Genomic DNA, 23,029 nt, shown 5'->3' with positions numbered 1-23,029 from the left:
ATAGTAGTTTTATTCAAACAAAACTGAATCCACCTAAATACAATAATTTACAATATACAAAATATATAATGGGTTAAATCAGTTTATAAATAGCTCTTTTAGGTAACAATTGCATGTCGCCACTCTTTAAAGTGTACTTATGCATTTTATCACTTTAAAAATCATATATTGAATAAATAAAGTATGTCATGAAAAATAAAATAAAATGTAGTTTTTAAATTATTATTTTTATTCCTTAACAAGAAAGCAATCAAATACATCTCCATCAGTGTTTGTTTTCAAAATTCCCTAAAATGAAAAAGTAAAAACACATTAAAAAAATAAATAATAATAATAAAAAACACATTCTTAACCTGAACAAGATTCCTCTGGAGGTCACAGCCTTATGAAGACAGATCTGAAACTGCCAGGCATCTTGTGAGCAGATGAACAGCTGATATAACAGGGGTAAAATGGTTAGAAATGATGATAAGAATTAGATAATACCACTCCTGATTCACGAGATTAAATTGGATTAATATTACAATTGTAATTAGCTTAAAGTTAAGTTAATTATGAGCATTTATAAGATTTCTTTTCTGAACAAATCTACGTTTGCTCTCACAAAAGCCCTTCAGCCGGGGCTGTGACCCCTTCAGTGAACACATCCATAAATACTGGCTTCAAAGTCTCTTGATGTTTCATCCAGAGCTCGCTCTCTTTTTAAAAGAATTCAACTGGATATAGGCCAAAGGTCTTTTGGCTTCTTAAGGTGGAATTATAGAGGAACTGTTCAAAATCAGCCTGCAGGAACACAGAGAAGCTGTCACGGTGATGTAATGATGATCCAATACCAGTGCTGGGAAGGTGCCTTTGGAAATGTAATTGGTTACAGATTACAAGTTACCTATATTTAAAACGTAATAAGTTACTTTATTAAAGCAATGTTACTGATTACATTTGATTATTTTCTGATTACTTTTTGAGTTTGTCACTCTTCAAGCTTGGAAGAACTGTCTTTTAACTGTTCATTCCTCTTCCCCTGCTTCACTTTGGTTTAGCCAGTCATTTTCACGTTTCCATTTGCCCATGTATTGTGTATATTTAGACTAGTTATGTATTTGTGACTTGGTTAATAAAACTTTGTGCACAATACATATGAGTTCTCTGCTTTTGCTTGAAGATCAACGTCCCTAAAACGATTCCTTATTTTCCTCTAATGCATTAGTACTGTAAGAAAGTTATTCTCTGGCCATTCTTAGAGTTGATATAAAATGACACTGAATGTTCACTGGACGAAACAGGTTAGTCATTTGTAGTATTAATTCTGCTACAGTTACTTCTGGCAGCTGAGATGAATAATTATAATTAATTATGAATGATTTAATTATTAATTATTTTAAACTAATTTGCTACAATAGCTAGTATTCACATATGAAACAAATAATTTGGAAATATACAGAATATCCTTTTTGTCATTGGTTTGGATAAAAACATATGCTATAGGAAAAAGTCATTATTAATCTAATCCACAAACGTGTCAGAAAGTCACTATTTTAGTTTAAGATGCCGATGCAACAATGTGCTTTATCACATATTCATTCTGCAGAAACATCAAGATTATGTCAAGATGAAGATGTTCTGATAAACGTAATCCATTTTGAATAATTCATCATGACTTTATAATGTTTTATAAAGGGGGAGCAGACGGTTACCAAACTCTGCAGATGTAGAATATTGGGTGTAAACCAGATTAGAGAGAGAGAGAGAAAGATGAGGAAATGTTTGGACCACACCCCCTAATTGTGTGACTTTCCTGGGACTCCGCCCCTTGACTTAATGCCAAGCAAACATTCCCAGAAGACAACAGTCTCTTCCTCAGAACACTGAGCCTACATTCCCTTTGTGCCTTCAGATCTTCTTCAACAACAAACTCAAAATGTCCTATTTTCTCAGTCTCTTTCAGTTTTTTCATGTCTCATATGAGGGCACGAACATCTGTTAATCAAATCCAGTCAGAATTGAATAAAGGACAATACTGGTGGAAAACAAGGGCTTTGAAAGGACCTCAACACTATTTTTTGATGGTTGCATGAGAATGAAGACACCTCCTACAACATACACATTAAAACCAAACATGCCTGTGGAGAGATCTGTCATAGGGACTAAGAGAGATGCTGGTGTGCACACAGCTACACACGCTATTCACATCCACTTTAATGCCTCAGCAGTGAGATCATGGGACAATAAGATTCTAGAGCAGTGAAATGATTGAGCTGTGGGATCACATGCAGTGAGATCATACGGCAGTGAAATGCTGATACATGCAAAAATGTGTGGCCATATAACAGAGGTTCTAGAGCAGAGGGATTCATGAGCGAGGTTATAGAGCAGAGTACTTCTAGAGCAACGAGGTTGAGCGTTTAAGAAATTAAGAAGTTGAGCAGAGTGATTATAGAGAAGATCATAAAACAGCAATTGTGATTTAGAAGAGCACTGACGTTTCAAAGCGGAAGATTCTAGAGGAACAAAGTTAAAGGGGTCATGTGATGCGATTTCAATTTTTCCTTTCTCTTTGGAGTGTTACACGCCCTTGGTGCATAAAGAAGATCTGTAAAGTTTCAAAGTCTAAAGTCTCAAATCCAAAGAGATATTCTTTATAAAAGTTAAGAGTCAACCACTCCTAAAACGTCTCGTTCTAACACAACCCCCACACGTCTACATCACAAAGTTGGAAGATTTGCATAACGCCACTCAAATGTTCATGCAAAGAAAGAAGGCATAACTTCTATTCAGGCACGTGCACAGGTAGGGCTCAACCTGTGCAGAGCACATGCCCTTTTTGCCCTTACACTCCGAAGTGGCCTTTTTTTTTTGGTGGTGTTTTTTTTTTTTTATCAATGCTATTGGTCACCCTTTACGTCTGTCTGTCTGTTTTACAAATATTTAGCAAATTAAAGTTCTTAAAACGAGCTTGTGTAAATCTTATTCGATCCTCAAGCGGTCAGTAAGCTGATAACTCCGCCCCCTCTATACTGTATATTCATTGAATCAACTGAAGTTCCACAGCAGCCCACAGTAGACAACAGCTGAGCTGAACAAAGTTTTGCGAAGGGTAAATAAATATCTTGTTGTTTGAATAAGTACTACTAAACACTATGTCTATAAAGGCTCATATTTTATTTATTTGATGTCTGACTGACTCACTGACTGAGACATGTGGGACGTCGCCTGAGAGAGAGGGCTAGCATTTGCCATCTAGTCATAGCCAATACATAGCCAACACAGCCTGTGCATACAGTTGCATTTCATCTTTTATTAAATGCTAATTTGGCCAAATGCATTTTACCACAGGAAAAACTGAGCGCCCCGTCTATATAGCTAAAAAAACTAGTTTGTAACCTAGATGAAAATGTAATGTGATGCCCTCAGCGGCAGGCACCGTCGCTGTTTTAATGACGGACAGAAAAAAAAATCACATTTGCACACATTTGCTGGTCAAAAACTATATATTGATAAGTAATACAACAACATACACTGTAAACCCTAATGTTGCCTTGACTTAAAAAATCAAGTATGTTGACTAAACATTACTTAAAATTTTGCATTTTGGCCCTGTCACTTAAAATATGAGTTAATTTAACTAATTTACCTTAAAAATGCATAAACTTAAGATTTCAAGTGTTGTGAGCTCAAAATCATGAGTAATCCTTTCGAAAAACTCAACGTCACTCTGTTCTTCCTTTAATGTGATTGGCCATGGGAGAAATTCTGCCTAGCAACAAGAGAACAAAAGCACTGATTGGTGGATTACAAAATTCGTTCTTTTGGTCTGTTTGGTTGCTGAACTACAATTCAAGAGGAAGTTTTTCTTTGTGTACTATGTTCGGTGACTAAAATTATGTAGATATAAAGTTGTTTTGCATGATTTCTACTGGTGAAATATGTTAATTTAAATCCTTGTGGTACGTGATTTTGAGATGATTATTGAAACGACAACTTAAGTATTTGATAAAGTGGCCCAATCGTTTTCCTTTGAGCGAAAGAACATGGCAGCTAAAGTTACTGCTTAACTCGTTAGATCGAAAACCCTAATAAGTTGAATGAACTAAATTGATTGAGTAAACTCATTGCCTCAATTTAATTGAGTAATGGAGTCCCCCAAAACTTACATATTTAAGTTTATTTAACTTGACGGTTTTGTAGACTGTACACTGAAAACCCTAATAAGTTGACTGAACTAAATTGATTGAGTAAACTCGTTGCCTCAATTTAATTGAGTAATGGAGTCTCCCAAAACTTACATATTTAAGTTTATTTAACTTGACGGTTTTGTAGATTGTACTTAAATCACTCAGTTCACCAAACTTGGTACTTAAACAATTATGTTCACTTAACTTGGTACTAATTTCAAGTGTACTTATATATTTAAGTTAACTCAACATGTAAATTTAACTGAAAATTATGTTCTTATTTTTGACAGCACACTGAAGCAAAACAAATAACAGCATATTTAAACTTTGACCTTTTGACAAACTTTCACAATATTTATGAAAATACAGTAAACCCTATACTGCACTGTAAAAAAAAAAAAAAGTATTTTTATGTCTTTGCAGACATTGAAAAGACATCCACTGAGGAGAGAATGTTTTTATGACGTCTTTTTTAATGTTTTTTATGTCTTCTGTACATCCGATATAGATGTTCACATATCCTCCTTACAACGTTCTGTGACTTTATTTCTGTCAGACATCTAGAGAAGCTCTTATTGAGAATTAACAGAGGTTTAAATGTGCATACTTGATTCATTTGAAGTCACCATTGTGGTGGAAAATGTTTGGTTTAGTTGGGATCTTGGTCCAGATACTTCTTATGTTTGCTTGTCTCTTGCTGCTATAACAGTATATTTTAAAATGCTGTTTTTGTGGCGAAGAAAGATGAAGTTTAAAAGAGCTCAGGTGTTATCAGCTCTTTGTTGGTGTTAGCTTGTCTCTTGCTGCTGTAACTTGTGTGTTGTAAAACACTGTTACTGTGGCACAGAGAGTTGAGATCTAACATACACATATCTTGCTTGTAATGGTGACTAATTATAGTAAAATAAAATGTATTGCTGCAACTATGGATATACTTTTATGGATATAAACTTTGTAGATAAAACAATGTACTTACTTTTAGAAAACCGATCATGTCGTCACAAACAGACATCATGATTTTGGATATGCATCACATCAATGGTGACAATCAGAACAAAAAAGGCTGGAAAATAAGGATGAGTTTGTGCTATGGAGCTCTTTTGTTTGTCACCATTATTGTGATGCATATGTTACATCTAGAAGTCTGTGTGTGTGAGTACTTGATTGATTCTTTTACTCAAATTATTTCAAACATATTCATTTCGTCCATCTTTAAAATAAGTATTTTACTCCTGGTGCCTGTTAAAAATATCAAACAAAACTTATTTTATGATCTTAAATACGTATTATGTGATGACTTTCTCATCAACAAAAAACATCAAATAACACCTGAGCTCATTTAAATTTGTCCTTTTTCACCACAAAAACAGCGTTTCAAACTACACCAATACAGCAGCAAGAGACAAATTAACCCAAGAAGTAACTGGACCAAGATCCCAACTAAACCAAACACTTTCCACCACGATGGTGACTTCAAATGAATCATGTATCAACATTTAAACCTCTGAGGGATTTAGGTAGTCTACAAAACCGTCAAGTTAAATAAACTTAAATATGTAAGTTTTGGGAGACTCCATTACTCAATTAAATTGAGGCAACAAGTTTACTCAATAAATTTAGTTCAGTCGGAAAATCATAACAGGTGCGTCCCCGCGCTGTTTCGTACTGGAACTTACACAAAGCGACGAGTGATCCTCGTCACCTAGATAACATATATTTCCAAGAAATTTCTTCTTTGATTTATGATTGCTGATACACTTAATTTATTAACATTTAGGCTAATCATGTTATGGTATACTCTCCGCTCGTCCTCATATGTATAAAATGTTGTAAAACATGGTTTTACTACAGTAATGTAGTAGTAACTAAAAAAAAAAAAAAATACAGAAGATCACTGAAATCTTTATATTTTATCATGCAGAATGTAATTCATGATTCATTCCAAGGCTTCATTTATTTGATCCAAAATACAGCAAAATCAGTAATATTGTGTAATATTTTTACAATTTTAAATAACTGTTTTCTATTTGAATATTTTAAAATGTAGCCTAATTTATTTTTGTGATCAAAGCTGAATTTTCAGCATCATTACTCTAGTTCAGTACTCTTCAGTGTCACGTGATCCTTCAGAAATGCTTTTCACTGTAACTGTACTTTTCATTATTTTATTAATTTTTTCATTGCTGGCTTATTTTAGGGAAAGTGTAGTGAATAAGAGACCTTCAAGAGACCAACATCCCTGGTCCACCACAGTATAAAATTTTGCCAGATACATGGCTCACAGAAGGTTGCTGTTGTATTAGGTTTAAAGAAGCCCTTAAAACCCTGTTTATCTATATTATCTAATTATCTAATATTATTATTATGGTTGTTATTAATCGTGAATAAATCTAAAGCTTTTGAGACTATTATTTTGTGTTATTGAATTTGTCATGAAGATGTGACCATTTTTTCCTTATATGCAGGCTTACTAAATAATCTTGATATAAAAGGGGGGGGGGGGGGGGGGTGCGCCCTTTTGCAGTTTCAGCACATGCCCCTCAAAAGGTCTGTGCACGGCCCTGCTTCTATTCTCACTGTTGCCGCCATGTTCTGGAAATGCTGAAACTAGTTTGGCCTTTCAAAAAAGGACACAATTAGAAATCAGTTATATTTACAACACTGTTCCAGAACAGTGGAAATATTCATATGTGCACAGCACATTTTGCTGAGGACAAGGACTTTTTCCTGTGAGAGTAGCCTACAATGCCAGGGTCTGTTTCTATAAAGTAGGGCAATTCGAACTCTGCAAGGACAGTCTGGCGTTTCTGACACACAGTCTGTAAGTACGTTTTCATATGTAAAGGATTCACCAATGATGATTCAAACGCAAGTTTTGAGCAGTGTATAGTAACTGTTAAGGCCCTTTCACACCAAGTACAATAACTATAAAGATGACTATAAAGTTCTAAAAATCGTTCTAAATATTAAAGAACAGCAGAGTCCACACCACAACTATAACGATAAAGACAAAGAGAAACAATATAGTTAGCCTCACTTTCAAAACGATTTTTTTCCAGTTGATGGATGATAAAAAATTGACAGCCAATCTATCCTGCTGTAATGAGCTTGAGAATTTAAAGCGGCAGACAAGTGTGCACTTAGATTAAACAGATGATATTGTTCGCTGGTATGGAGGCTAATATCGTTATCTTTATAGTTATTGTTATTGTTCTTGGCGTGAACAGGCCTTTAGAGCTTGTTGTTTGTCGTTTGGTTTTATTTTTATGAAGCGCGATACGCAACGCGATATGCAATGCGTAAAAAGACAGTATAAGTCATTATAATCAGTAATTATGTCTCCACTGGATGCAACAAATGCCTCGTTTGTAATGGGTTTTATTGGTTTTGTCTCATCACGCCGGGACACACAGCATCAGTGTTAAGGGGTGTCACACGCTTGAGGTATTCATCAAAACACAACACACCGGATAACTGGCACAAAATCATAGGACCCCTTCAAAAAAATCTGATGGACCCTTTTTACAAGACTGTGATGCCGCATTTTTTTTCTATAAAAGCAAGCAGAGCGGCTGTCACTCTATTTAAACCCTGCTCCAGTTTGAGTCAATAACATTGCTGCCAATGAGCCACTGCCTTGTTCTTTGCTGATAAAATACTGGGCGTATTGTAGAGAAAACAGAGAGCAAGATACAGTATATAGCCTGATCCTGCTGTGACAGGATGTGTGGTGACTCACCATCTTTATGTTTTTTTACGAATTCTTCCTCGCTGTCTGTGGTTAGAGAACCCTTAAAGGGGTCATCGGATGTGACAGGCACTTTTACAAGCTGTTTGAACTGAGATGTGTGTTGGCAGTGTGTGCACACAACCACCCTATAATGATAAAGTCCACCCAGAGTTTTTTTTTAATCTACTAAAATCTTTACCCCTTTCTCAGAATGAGCCGATGTCAGATGCCTGTCTGTGTGACGTCACAAAAACAGGCCCCTCCCATGATTGTTTGATTGACAGTAGTGTTTCAGCACAGACTGGACTGGGTTCTTACCTTAGACCCACCCTGAGTGACTGTCATCAGTCCAGCATTGTTTCACCACTAGAGCAGTTGTAGACAAGAATGACTCCTAAGTGATTGAGGTGTTTTGCTGTTGGATGTAATAATGAACATAGCAGTAGTCATTTACTCCCAACATCTGTGCCACTGAAGACGCAGTGGATTACATTTGTTTCTGAAGGGTATGGACCCCTGATCTACCTAAATGGGTCTATGTTCGCGCAAATGATTCGTGATCCAGCTTTACCAACAGAAGAAGTGAGTGTTAAGTTTTTTTAATGAATCTTTGCAAATCACTGGCCTAATAATGTGCTAATTAGCAACTTTCAGGATGAATGCGGCTAAAGTTTACGATCTCTCAGAGAGTGGCTCCAAAGAGAGGGGCGGGGTCAGCAGAGCTCATTAACATTTAAAGCGTAATGCAATAAAACAGTGTGCTGTAGACAGAGCTGTTTCTGACAGGGTAAATACAGTGTAGTTTTACACCACCACTGAGAAATTATAACCAAACCATGTTACAGAATTTTTACAGAAGACGTTAAAAAATCATATCAACTGTAGTAAAGAATGGTCATCCAAAGACCCCCCTTTTTTTTTTTTTTACTACAAACAATCATTTTCTTATGAAGAACTGTGTTTCACTGTAGAGGGATTTTGAGGTCCCATGAATATATGAAGAACTTTTTTTTTTGTTACATTATATGTTGAGATGGTTTAAGTGCCTTTCCAGAGCTCATTCCTCAAACTAACGCTCTACCCAGACTGCATATCTTTTCTGTTATCCAAGAGCATCCCTGAGAGCAGCACTATAGAAACTAAGGTCTCTGCAGTTCAGAGACAATGACTACAAGTCTCAGATCACATACCCAGACATGTAGATTCTAATAGAGTACTACACTTAATATTTCTTGCTGGATGCTTTCATCCAGAGAACATTCAACTTTAACTACCCAATTTTTAAAAATCTATTAATGTATCAGACCATCATAAAAACATCTGACAAGTAAAAAACTCGATTGCCAGACGATTTCACAGATTCTGAGGTGACCTCAGATGGAAACATGGGTGTTGTAATAGCAGACTGGAAGTAGGAAAGGCTAATTTAGGGGTTGGAAATGTTAACACATTTGCAGGATGTAAAAAAAAAAAAAAAAACAGAACTGTGAGGCACATTTCACCCAGACGGTATGTACAGAAGGAGAAGGGACCCTTTTATTTACTAGTTTTGGGTCAAGGAAATATATCAACTGCAAGTTTGATTAGTTATTTAGTGCTGCTTGCTAAGGCAAGTTACCCTATTACGGTTGTTCAAATGTATATTTATTGATTTTAACAACCCCTATATCTAAGTATTACACTTTGGCTAGGCAACCACACTGCAACACTAAAAGCCTATGTATTTTTTTAAAATAAAGTGCATTGATTTTTCTGCATGCACAGACACACACACCCTAGTATTTACGCATCTGACCACTGACAAGAAGAACTGCACGAGAGAAAGCATGAACTCTACTGACCCGCTCTTTTTTTTCTTGACGCTAACATCTGCCTTTCTTTCTCCAAGACAGAAAGACTCAGCAAAACATGAATCCCTTCAGCATTTCTATGCAAATGTTTCCAGTTTCTGCATTTGAAATGTGCAAGGCAGCAAACAGCACCTGCATCTACTGACAAAAATGTACATTTAAATAAAAAAAATAAAAAAAAAGGGTCAGTTTTCAGATACATTTTATTATGGGTCATATTTTCCTACAATATTTTAAATAATAATAATAATAATTAGTTTCACATTCATCAGCTCTCTTCTGAGACTGCAGACACTGTCGAGCTGGAATAGAACAGGGCCCTATTCTTTAAGTGAAAGTTCACCCAAAAAAATTATACAATTATTAAAATTATAATTTACTCACCCTCATGTTCACGTTCTTAACCTGCATGAATCTCCTTCTCCTGTAGAACATAAAAGAAGATTCTGAAGATTCTTAACCAAATAGTTTCTGGTAGCCATTGACTTCCATATATTATTTCCGTAACATGGAAGTCAATGGATACCGGCAACTATTTGGTTACCAGCAATCTTTATAATACCTTCTTTTGCGTTCAGCAGGAGAAACAAACTCATACAGGTTTGAAACAACATGAGGTTGAGTAAGTGTTCTTTTTTTCTTCTTTTTTTTTTTTTTGGACGAACTGTCTCTTTAAGAACTCTTGTCTAGGGAGATTGCATGACTGTGCACTTTATGACCTGCTAGTACAGAGCTTATCTAAAATAGCCAAACCCCTAAATTAAAAGAGGGTTTCCAAATACTTTTGCCTTTGCAGTGTATATTTAAATTATTATTATATTGATACTCATTCTCAAATATGTTCAATCATTATGCATTGTAACAACCTTTAAAAAAATAAATAATTTATATAATTAAGAACAGGTGTTTACTTCTTTCTGGGTTTCACATTATTTCAGGCGGGCATGGTGACTGTGTTTGTAGCGTGCTCTGATTGGCTGGCTGAGCTGAGTCATATTGTGAGACACTTCAAAATAAAAGTCTTTTAACTAGCAGATAAAAAGAGTTAACTGTTAATTTTAAAATGTTTTGTAACATGCAGAAACAGTCATGTCGGCTACAAAACAAGCACATGGAGTGTTTGACAGAGTCTTATTCCAAAGAAAGAGCTAAGAAAGTCTGAAGAAAGCTAAAATGCCGCTGGTAGGAAAGAATGAGCGTCTATGAGAGCTCATATAATACTGATGGACACCTTTGCGCCATCTGCTGTTCGAAATGAATCACAACACACAGCTGATATTTGCATTAAACTAGATCGTTAAATTGTGGTCCTAAAACCTACAGTAATAGTAATATTAATAATCATCCATTTTTACTTATTTAATTTATTTTTATTTTATATTATAAACATCAAATATGCTAATTGTAACATGTTATGTAACATTCAAATATATGGAACACATAATTCAAGAAGCAAAAGCAAACATCTTTTATTTTACATTTTATTATTTTTTTATAGGGACATAGCTAATGAATCGCATTTTCATAAACTATTATGAGAGCAGAAACTAAACTGAATGTAGATGCTAGAAATAAATAAACACTGGAAATGGAAACTCTCACCCACATGAAATCATTGAAAAGCTGGAAGAAAGTGCATTTTGATTCTTATGACAGGTTATGTGATTTGACATAATGTATTTACAAGCAAACAGGATTCAAAAACACAAAAAAGAGGGTTGTACATGGTTTTGGGTTTAAGGTCGACATATTCCCATAAATACCCAGAGAACAAACACCATTGATGTCCTGAGTTTTCATGTGATCTCAGTTCTGCTCTGCAGAAACACAGATAAAAACGTCCTTAGAGGTCTCAGATGCGATATCATAGCCCCAGAGTATGCAGTTAATAATAGCTTAACATAGAAAGGGAAAATCAGATCAACAGTGATTTAAATTCCATATGCAGTACCTTGGGAACGGATCTTGTCTCTATATAATTAAACTCTGGAATGATGAGGAAGAATTGGTCTAAGATTACAAGGAACATCACTATAGTTAGATAAGAAAGGCCAAACAATCGATTAAAACATCTAATTAAACTGTTCAGCAAGTGACAGTCCAGATGATTAACTGCAATTCAGAAAACCAGTGACAAATGGGAAGTCATTCTGTAAAACATTTATTTTTTTTTTTGGAAAAGGAAAAGAAAACTCTATTCACTCACTTGCTCAGATTGCTCCAAACCCATATAACTTTCTATCATCTGTAGAACACAAGTTATTTAGAAAAAATATTCAGGCCACTGTTTCCATTCAACAGTGTCTAACAATCCCAAAAAGTATCATGAAATATATCAATTCAATTTCAGTGAAACAAACTATGGATGGTTTTTAATGACAATGTCAGGTGGGGTAAATTTAGGACAGAATTTCATTTTTGGTGAACTATTCCAATAATTTCAGTTTCTTTATTTCAAACACTGCAGATATATATTTCTCAAATGGCAGAGATTTCTGTAAACCCTTGACATCGTTTTGTAAAGATGCATATACTCAGTCATACTTTCACCCAGCCATGCAGCAATTTACATATGTGTCTGTATTTTTTAATCTAAAACAAGTTGCGAACTGAGCTCAGAAGCAGCTCTGGAGAATAGATGCTGAGGCCTGAGGAATAATGACCTCATATCTTCCCTGCAGCCAATCAGGACACAGCGTGAATTTAGCCACTGCTGACTCACTTCCTGTCCATTCTAGTTCTAGAGGAGAAAACTTTACAGTTCTTCAGTGCCTGACTGTAATCAGTGCTGTGGAGGAAAGCTTTTATGGACAAAACAATTACAACAAACAGAGTAGAAAAGATAGATTTATAGAAAAATAACTCAAAGCATCCAGTAATGCTGTTTTTTGTTTTTACTTTCACACAACTGATACGATGATTAGTAAACATGAATTCTCATTTACACTCTCGAACCATCAAATCTAAGCATTGTTTATGTGTCTGAGTAGTGTATGTGGCATGGCATTTCTTTTCCAAATGCTATTACATCTCGCACACATTTAAATGTAGTATTGTACTACATTGACCATAATGCTTCTGCTTTGTAATACTTCTATTGACCTGTAGAGCACAGCAGAGAGTTGTGACTCTGGTTTCCCTGCTATGAAGCTCTGTACAAAAAATAAGTAGCTAAAATGCTTAAAGATATTGCTGTACTCTTCTAAACAAGTTGTACAAACACAGGTACCTTCTGTTTCCTCTCAAAACCATTGCAATGTTTCCACTTTCAGTATCTGTAGTTTTTTCCCCTGCGTTTTCCACATTCTTTTGCCCATTTTTTACAACAGCTCATCTATGAGACTTGACACTTAGTCGACTCACCAATTATTACACAAAAATTGTGCAATCATGCACACTGAAAGCAGAAATCCAAAGCATACTTTCAGCTTAATACCTCTATTACATTTATGCTGTCAAATACCACAGAAAATACGTTCTTGATAAGCACTTGCAGTGAAAGTCTGTGCGGTAATGTATTGCAAAGGGTTTCAAATTTGAAAGGTGCTGTTTGAATGTTTGTTAAAGCACCTATATTAACTAAAATGAATGTTATTTGAACTGTAATGTTGTCTAAATCAGTGTTCACCAACCACATTTTCAAACTCTTCCTACTCAAACACACCTGGTTCTTTCATGATCAACTCATGATATTGATAGTAGAAACTTCACAACATGAAATAGATCCAAGACATATAAAATGTGTACTAACTGTGTGCCTCCAGGTATAGGTTTGGGAAAAACTGATCTAAATAATAGCTTTTGCAATGGTACTACTTTTCTAGGTGGATGGATTTACCAGCATAATACCTTAGAGTGGAGTTTACTGGCTTTACATGGTCATAACTGGTTGAAAGTTAAATAACTTTTAACTTTTAAAGGTTAGTAAACCATTTAGAGACAGTAGTCTCAAGGTAACTTAGAAAATATTGTAAAGGCACAATGACTTGCTCCATATACTTCCACTGTAAGTGCATGCCATTCTGTTATTTTCTCAGGTATAGACATCATATAACAGATGCTGTTGACAGAGCTTAACTTGTATTGAAATCATGAGCGCAATTTTAAAGCACACAATGTGGCACAGAAGAAAACAGGAAGCTTGGAAAAAGGCACATATATTGATCTGTGTTTAAAAGCAACAAAAACACAAAACTTAAAAAAAAATAAGATCTTAAACCATTCACTGCCTTAACATACATACAAAGGATTGTTCAAACATAACATGTTATGTTCTTGTCCAAAAGTACCTTAAAAGTTGGTTAATTCCGCCTCATTTGGGAAATGTGACAGATTTACAGTGCCATTTAAGAAACCCTAAACTCGGATATGTGCTGGACTTCATAAGCATCAATAATGGCAAGAAAACTGTATAAGACTGATTGGAATAATTCAAGACCTTGAAAACACAAGTGTCCAGTCGCCTCACCGTCTCAAACCCAGTACTGGTTCTTTTTCAGTGCTGGGTTTGTTGTCCGACAGTGTTGTATTAATTCAGGATCTGCCCCTTTGGAGTCCATGTTTGACATGGGGATGTTGTTTGCAGGATCGGTTTTCCTGAAAGTCTCCTCACCGACTTCTCCATTCTTCGGCTTTGCCGCCACTGTCTGGACGTTGTGCTTCCCGGTTTTGTTGCGTCGGACCAAGTAGTAAGCCATCAGTGCAGCCAGGAGCATGAGTAGGAGGATGGGAATAAGGATAGCCCACAGTGTATTTCGTCTAGATACCACAGGAGTCGCTGTAGTGCTGCCAGAAGCCACGTTATCATCTCTCCACTTTGGCTCAGGTTGACTTGAATCACTCTTGTCAGAAGGGGACACCGGTGGCACTTTGAGCATTGTAGCACCATAAACTTTGGAAGGGTCGTAGGGGACCACATGAAAGGGCAAGACGCACTCTGCAGGAGGAACGCCGCGTGCTTTTAGGAGGAAGCGTGCTTCATCTTTACCTTGACCCCCAGTTGTGTTTAAGATCTCCAGAGCTACCCGACCTTCATCCAGGTCTTGCTGGGTGAAGGAACTCACTGGCTGGCCATCATCTGGCCCACCCAACTTGACGAACCGAGCTCCTTGAGGTTGTTGGATCATGCTGAAGGTTGGAGATGATCTGGTCTTGTTGGCTAGAGGTGTAGCATCCAACAACCTTCTGTCTACGAGTACAGTAGCACCTTTGGGGAGCAGGGGGTTCTGGGCCACCTTTGCCAGTGGTTTAACGGTAATGTTGAGGACAGAGGACACATTTGCCGCCCTGCTTTGGGCCACAAATGCAACGCTATCTCTCGGTGATGTGGACTTAAGGAAACGGACACTCACTCTTCCCTGTTTGATCTGCTTCTGTGTGAAAGTCGATGTGGGCTGTCTGTCCACCATTACGGATGCGTATTTCAGGACATTGGTGATATTATAGAGTACATCCTCCTCGACCGGACCCCCAGTGGAAGTGCTCAGCATGTCCTCTGTGATTAGAGTCTCGTCATCTCCCTGCCTTATATAGATCTCTGGAGCTTTATTCAGTATCAGAGACTTGGCCTGGATTTCGATAAGCAGTGTGTACGAGTCTGTTTGGTGTTTCCCATCAGACACTGTAAATTGCATGAAACCATCAGACAGACTTCCATCACTAACAAAAGCAACCCGCCCAGTGTTGATGTCTTCCTGGCTGAATTGGATTGTCCGGTCTCCGGAATCAGTGTAGATGATATATCCGTTAGCTGGACTCTTGGAGATGGTAAATCGGACCTCATCTGGTGTGCTGTCCTGGTCAATCGTGTTGAGGTAGTTTTTGGAGATGATGGTCGTGGAGCCCTGCAGTGCTTCCAGGAGCAGGTCCAAGCTTACAAGTTCTGGCGGGTTTGAGTCTCGCCGTCTGACGGAGATCAGGAAGATCTCCTCCAGAACCATGGCACCGGGCTGAACCTGCGGAGTGCGGCCACTGGGGTTCAGATGGACCCGGAAAGAGAAGCTATCAGAAGATGATCCAGAGTCACCGTGATTGTACTCCAGATCACCACGTGCCACATCATCCTGCAGAAAATGGGGAGCATCGCGAGACAGGACAGACCCCCCGAGAGTGAGTCGTCCATGAATGGGGAACCGACGCACCTCATAGACAATGTCCTGCCCTGCCCGCTTCTGTTCAGGCAAACTGGCCAGCAGGTTCGTAGCATCCAAAACAGAGCTGTCTATCACTTTAGACTGACCCTGCACCACGGACACACCTGCAACAAATGGAAAAAAAAACCCAAGGGTATTAAATAATTACATTAGTTATTACACCTGAGTTCTAGAGATTAGCATACAAGAGTGCCACTGCCCTGCAGAGTTTAGCCAAACCATATCATTTGACGAAGAGTATCTGAATCAAACCCCTACCCCAAAAATTTAATTGGTAGCTACCTTTGTTTTTCCAGAGCTGAGACGACTCATTTCGATTGGCTGCGTAGTATGACACAGTGACTGGCAGGCTGTGATGCAGCTCAGTTGCTGGAGGTGATGTAAGGGCCAGCTCGACAGAATCTTTCAGGACCCAGAAGGGCTCAGACGGCATCTGATGCTCATAATACACGGCACCCGCATCCAACTGAACACAGAATAGGAAAAAAAAAATACAAAAACCCTTTTAGAACCGAACCGGCCACAACCTATAACACTGTCCATTAAACAGATCATATGGTCAGATGTTAAAGCATTAAGACAGTAATTACAGCAATTAAGGAATATAGTTATAATTCTGAACTTGAAATAACTCCAAATTTCATAAATTTAGATTCCTGACTGTAATGAGAGAAGAGCATTGGCCTCTAGTGTCCACTAAGGCTAATTTATACTTATGCGTCAAGTGTACACCATAGTGTACGTCGTAGGCTACGCACGTCGGCGACGCCGTCATGAGCATTTATACTTCTGCGTATGTCTGTTTTGCTCTGCAATTACACCGCCGAAACGCTAGTTGACGTGAGCGGGTTCCACTGTGTTAACATTCCTCGATCCTCGCGGGCTTCTACGAACAATGGCGAATGAAAGAGAGCGGATCATGTTGGAGCTGGAGCTTATCGAGGTCCAAAAACTGTTAATTTTATTTAAATTACTAAAACTAAAAGGCAGAAACGAGAGAAGGCGTAGGAGGAGATGGTACGTGCGGGCGATCCAGAGTGCAGAAGATCATTCCGGAAATGCGGAGGAGGAAACGTGATACTACCAAGTCGACCAATCACAGATCTTGCCGCATTGCGTAGTTATATTGTTGAAAAGGTGCGCGTAAGGGTACGGCGAAGGGTACACGTCAATGCGTATGCTACGCCGTACCTACTACGCGCACCCGACGCAGAAGTATAAATTGGCCTTAATAACCTGTGCTCTTGTGGCCAGAGATGGCATTACAATGGAAGAGGCTTTATTGATGGCGCATTAAGGGATTTATTTCAATGTCAAAACAATATGTTTCCACTGCAGGTACATACAATGTTATTTACCTCGGTCTGTGTGAATTTTGTGATCTTCTCAAACTCTCCACGCTGATTAGGTTTGATTATTCGTCCCAAGCGAGGAGGCTTCACTAGTGAATATGTGATTTCATCCCCGTCTTCACTTGTTATGGCCCGTAAAATATCTCCACCGATCACCTGCCTGGTGCCTGAGAAGCATCACCAACAAATCATACCACTCCACTGATTTCTTCATGAAAACACATTCTAGCAGCTGTTATACAGCAGTAATTGATCTATAAGATTGTTCCAGATAAGATAACAGATTCTTCATGATGAGGAAAATGAAAAATAACCCACCAATTTAAAGTTTTATAAACAAATTCTCTCAGGGCCAGTAAAGATCTTCCAGCTGGCCCAAAGAGAGACAGGGATTTAGATTTGAGCTTTGGATGTGTGGAGCCCACCTGGGAAGACCATGAGTTCTCCCTCCATTTCCATGGAGATGGTGAGCTGTCTTGCCTTGACAGTGAAGTGGTAGAGAGGTGAAGTGTGTTCTCCATCAGTCACGGTGAAGCTGAACCCACCGGATTCTGAGCCTGGGAGCAGACACAAGCACTTCCTATTCACTACATCATGTCTCAATCTTATAATGATGGTTCTTCAATGGTTCCTTGCAAGACGTTAGATTTATCAAAGCTAACTTTTCTTATCAAGAACCTTTTTTTTTGCAGGTCCAAAGTTCTGTATGGATTTTTGGAGAATGCAAGAGATCTTTATTTTATGTTTTCAGATTAACGTAGTGGTTTCAGGGGTCTTCACATAGATATTTATTTTCTAAAGAACTGTATAATAAAAAGTTATTTGAGGAACTTCTTGAGGAGTTGTTATAGGGTGACATCAAAGTACCAGAAGAGCGATTCGAAATAGAACTGTCTGCTTTTTATAGTTCTCATGGTACTTTGATGTCACAGCGCTGCTTTAAGTCCAACACATGTAATATGTACGTGTATTAGCATCGCTTTGACCGTTCTCTGTCGATCCCAGCTTCTCACGCATCACTATTGGTTGATTATGTACCATGTCTGCATGTTATTGATCAAACTACTTTTGGATCATATCCTTCAGCAAGTATGAAAACAGGAAAACAAAGCCAAAACCTGGATATTTTAGGCAGTATAGAAACCTTGGACAGGATATGTTTGGGAAAAAAAGAGGATGTATTGTCACCCACTCTGCTACTCTGTGATTGCTGAGCTGATCTGAGTTGAGTTTAGCATGTTGGTAATGCATCTGCTAATGTGCAGACATGTAATTGAGAGGGTTTTTATCATGTTAGGGTTCCTAACAGTTATGTAGCATGCTGCTACTCTGTGATTTCTAAGTTTTTCTGAGTTGTTTTAGTGTGTTGCTATGCATTTGCTAATATGCTCTATAATTGCTAAGATGTTCTGAGTTATTCTAAGTTGTTTTTAGAATGTTGCTATACGGTTTCCAAGGCATTTTGGTTTTACTTTGTTGCTATGCTGTTTATAATCTCTTTTTGGTGGGTTTTTTTAAAAACATATTTCTATGGTGTTCTGTGTGGCTGGGCCTTGAAACAGGTGTTTTTTTTTAAACACAATTCTATGTAGTTTCTAGGGTGTTCTATATGATTGCCATGCCCCGAATCTCTTTAGCTGATGTTTTATTCTGTTTTCAAACGTTTTAAAGAACTTGATTCAAAGAAACTGATGTCAACCCACCGTGATGAATGAATAAAACCTCTCCATTATTTATCTGAGCCTGGGTGAAACTGTCCACGCTTTCATCTGGGGACACTTTAAAAGCAACGATCCCATTGCTGGGCATCTCGATAGCATACACCAACTCCTCCGGAGGGGTGTCAAGATCATCGCTGCTCAGCATATTGGCTGTGATTTCAGACTCCTCGCCGGATAGAAGCTGAAAGGAGAGAGCGGGCACAAAACAAAGCGGGATAAACAAACCAATATACAAGATGAAACAACTAAACTGTTGTTTTCAGAGGTGTCTAACTGTCTGGAGTCGTTGGGATGTGAAAGAGGCAGTTATGTCTCCTCTGATGCTGCTCTAATGGATGTGTAATGGACAAGTTGCTGAAAGACATCCTTAAACGATCAAATTCAGCTGGGAGATTGCAGGGCTGCCGTGTGAACACCACACATCAACACATTTATCTGTTTCTCAACGCTTTCACTGCCTCCATCTACCACTCTCCTGAGAGACCGAGGGGAAAAACTGGAATTGAGTACATGGCATAGTGCCCTGGAACAGAAAGGTCCACAAACTCATTATCATTTAGTAATCTAGTTTCCACATAACGTGACCTTCAAGATTTAAGTGCATGTAAAATCATCTTCTTTTCTCCTGTGAGTGCTTTTTTAATGCAGTGTCATTACCAGGGTAAATATTAGTCATATTACATAACTCTTTACACTGCCCTCTGGTGATTGTCCAAAGACCTTTACATCACTTCCTGTGTAGTATATGTATGGGCATCCACTAGATGGTAGCACTAGATCAGAGTACAGCATTAGGAAAGTTAATGAAACAAATATCTCCCAAATTGGGCTGGAAATTGCTGTTTCTTCATATTCAATATTTAATTGATGTAACATGAGGCTGCATGGCAAATCAGATCCCAGCATGCAGTGCCGAGGCCTGCTTTGATGGGAAACTGCAGTCTCTCTCTGATTAGACTGGTGTGTCTCTATAGGGTCTCTACATCAGAGCTCAGGGGGTGTGATTGAGTAACTGTGTGATTGTGTTTGTGTGGATGAATCTCACAGAAGTTTCTTGTTTCATGCGAAAATCAAAAGGAAAACCATATGAAATCATAAATGAAGCCATTTTAGGATTATGCTTTAGGAATGCTTTATTTTCATAACAATTATTGCAACAAAATGCAAAACAGAGCTTATTCACATTACTGTAATGTGAAAATAATGTTTTTTTTTTTCAGGAACAATTAGTAGATAATTTAATTTAGCCAATTTTAATTTCAATAAAGGCATTTTTTGTCACATTATGTTCGGTAGAATGATATTTTAAAATATAATTTAGTTGTTATTTTGAAAATTTAAATATACATAATTATTTATATAAAAATTTGAATTTTGTCAAATGTGTAATTGTTAGAATTTTTCTGTATGCATATATATATATATATATATATATATATATATATATATATATATATATATATATATATATATACTGTATATACTGCAAATAAAATGCATGTACAGTATTGTTCAAAATAATAGCAGTACAATGTGACTAACCAGAATAATCAAGGTTTTTAGTATATTTTTTATTGCTACGTGGCAAACAAGTTACCAGTAGGTTCAGTAGATTCTCAGAAAACAAATGAGACCCAGCATTCATGATATGCACGCTCTTAAGGCTGTGCAATTGGGCAATTAGTTGAAAGGGGTGTGTTCAAAAAAATAGCAGTGTCTACCTTTGACTGTACAAACTCAAAACTATTTTGTACAAACATTTTTTTTTCTGGGATTTAGCAATCCTGTGAGTCACTAAACTAATATTTAGTTGTATGACCACAGTTTTTTAAAACTGCTTGACATCTGTGTGGCATGGAGTCAACCAACTTGTGGCACCTCTCAGCTGTTATTCCACTCCATGATTCTTTAACAACATTCCACAATTCATTCACATTTCTTGGTTTTGCTTCAGAAACAGCATTTTTGATATCACCCCACAAGTTCTCAATTGGATTAAGGTCTGGAGATTGGGCTGGCCACTCCATAACATTAATTTTTTTGGTTTGGAACCAAGACTTTGCCCGTTTACTAGTGTGTTTTGGGTCATTGTCTTGTTGAAACAACCATTTCAAGGGCATGTCCTCTTCAGCATAGGGCAACATGACCTCTTCAAGTATTTTAACATATGCAAACTGATCCATGATCCCTGGTATGCGATAAATAGGCCCAACACCATAGTAGGAGAAACATGCCCATATCATGATGCTTGCACCTCCATGCTTCACTGTCTTCACTGTGTACTGTGGCTTGAATTCAGAGTTTGGGGGTCGTCTCACAAACTGCCTGTGGCCCTTGGACCCAAAAAGAACAATTTTACTCTCATCAGTCCACAAAATGTTCCTCCATTTCTCTTTAGGCCAGTTGATGTGTTCTTTGGCAAATTGTAACCTCTTCTGCACATGCCTTTTTTTTAACAGAGGGACTTTGCGGGGGATTCTTGAAAATAGATTAGCTTCACACAGACGTCTTCTAACTGTCACAGTACTTACAGGTAACTCCAGACTGTCTTTGATCATCCTGGAGGTGATCATTGGCTGAGCCTTTGCCATTCTGGTTATTCTTCTATCCATTTTGATGGTTGTCTTCCGTTTTCTTCCACGTCTCTCTGGTTTTGCTCTCCATTTTAAGGCATTGGAGATCATTTTAGCTGAACAGCCTATCATTTTTTGCACCTCTTTATAGGTTTTCCCCTCTCTAATCAACTTTTTAATCAAAGTACGCTGTTCTTCTGAACAATGTCTTGAACGACCCATTTTCCTCAGCTTTCAAATGCATGTTCAACAAGTGTTGGCTTCATCCTTAAATAGGGGCCACCTGATTCACACCTGTTTCTTCACAAAATTGATGACCTCAGTGATTGAATGCCACACTGCTATTTTTTTGAACACACCCCTTTCAACTAATTCAACTAATTGCCCAATTGCACAGCCTTAAGAGCGTGCATATCATGAATGCTGGGTCTCATTTGTTTTCTGAGAATCTACTGAACCTACTGGTAACTTGTTTGCCACGTAGCAATAAAAAAATATACGAAAAACCTTGATTATTCTGGTTAGTCACATTGTACTGCTATTATTTTGAACAATACTGTACATGCTATAAATTATTCGAAGTATTTTATAAATATCATATTTATATTTCAATCTATATTTATTTTTTTTGCTTTGGATTTTAGGGTGAAATATAAACCACTTTTAGTGAGATAAACGGATTATAAGTGTGTGTGTGTGTGAGTGTGTGTGTTAGATACTGTGCTGGTAAAACTTGTGTTTGCAATTTTGGAAAGAGCAAGTCTGAATTTGAACTTTGTCTGTTATTATCATCTGTAACCATCGAAAATTGAGGTGTCCTGGTTTAAAGGGAAAGTGAAGTGACGCGTGGCCTAGTACTCTGAATTTGTGCTCTACTTTTAACCCATCCAAGTGTACACACACATTAGTGAACACACACCCGGGGCAGTGGGCAGCTCAGGGAGCAGTTAGGGGTTCAGTGCCTTGCTCAAGGGTCTCACCTCAGTCGTGGTATTGAAGGTGGAGAGAGTGCTGGTTATTCACTCCCCCCACCAACAATTCCTACCAGACCTGAGACTTAAAGCTGCAGTCGGTAACTTTTGACGCTCTAGTGGTTAATAAACAGAAGTGCTTGCGTCTTGCGGAAGAACATTGTAGCCGGAACTACTTCTCTCTGTTTATGTCTATGAAGAATCACAAAGGTACTGGGTTACTCCGCCACGGTACCCCGAAGCAATCTAAAATAGTCCGAATATAAACACTTATTATAGGTGCACCCTAGTGATTCAGGACAAGCCAAAAACACGGTTTGGAAAATGGATTCATGGTGTACTCGCTTATTATATACATTTTTCTACATTTTGAACACAAACAAAGTTACGGACCGCAGCTCTGATTGGTTATTTTTTACCGGGAGCGATTGAGTTTCTGCAAATGGCAATAGGACCACTGGGAGGAGCCAGAGGAGCTTGATTTTTTTCACAGATTATCTGTCTCATA

General features: G+C 37.7%; 1 protein-coding gene across 1 annotated transcript in view; it reads right to left on the bottom strand.

Moving 5' to 3' along the window:
* Nucleotides 1-14,132: 14,132 nt before the first annotated feature.
* The window catches only part of LOC113079167 (chondroitin sulfate proteoglycan 4-like), a 49,664-nt gene continuing 40,767 nt past the window's right edge, over nucleotides 14,133-23,029 (bottom strand). The window contains exons 6-10 of the mRNA XM_026251371.1: nucleotides 18,960-19,158; nucleotides 17,682-17,813; nucleotides 17,263-17,423; nucleotides 16,187-16,370; nucleotides 14,133-16,008 (exon numbers count right to left, since the gene is read on the bottom strand). Coding sequence (XP_026107156.1) covers nucleotides 14,225-16,008; nucleotides 16,187-16,370; nucleotides 17,263-17,423; nucleotides 17,682-17,813; nucleotides 18,960-19,158 — 2,460 coding nt within the window. The 3' untranslated portion in view covers nucleotides 14,133-14,224. The remainder of the gene's footprint in view (nucleotides 16,009-16,186; nucleotides 16,371-17,262; nucleotides 17,424-17,681; nucleotides 17,814-18,959; nucleotides 19,159-23,029) is intronic.

The sequence above is a fragment of the Carassius auratus genome, unplaced genomic scaffold (genome assembly GCF_003368295.1).
Source record: "Carassius auratus strain Wakin unplaced genomic scaffold, ASM336829v1 scaf_tig00027245, whole genome shotgun sequence".
NCBI lineage: Eukaryota > Metazoa > Chordata > Actinopteri > Cypriniformes > Cyprinidae > Carassius > Carassius auratus.
The sequence above is the reverse complement of the archived record's forward strand: the minus strand, read 5'-3'. Positions and strand labels throughout refer to the sequence as shown.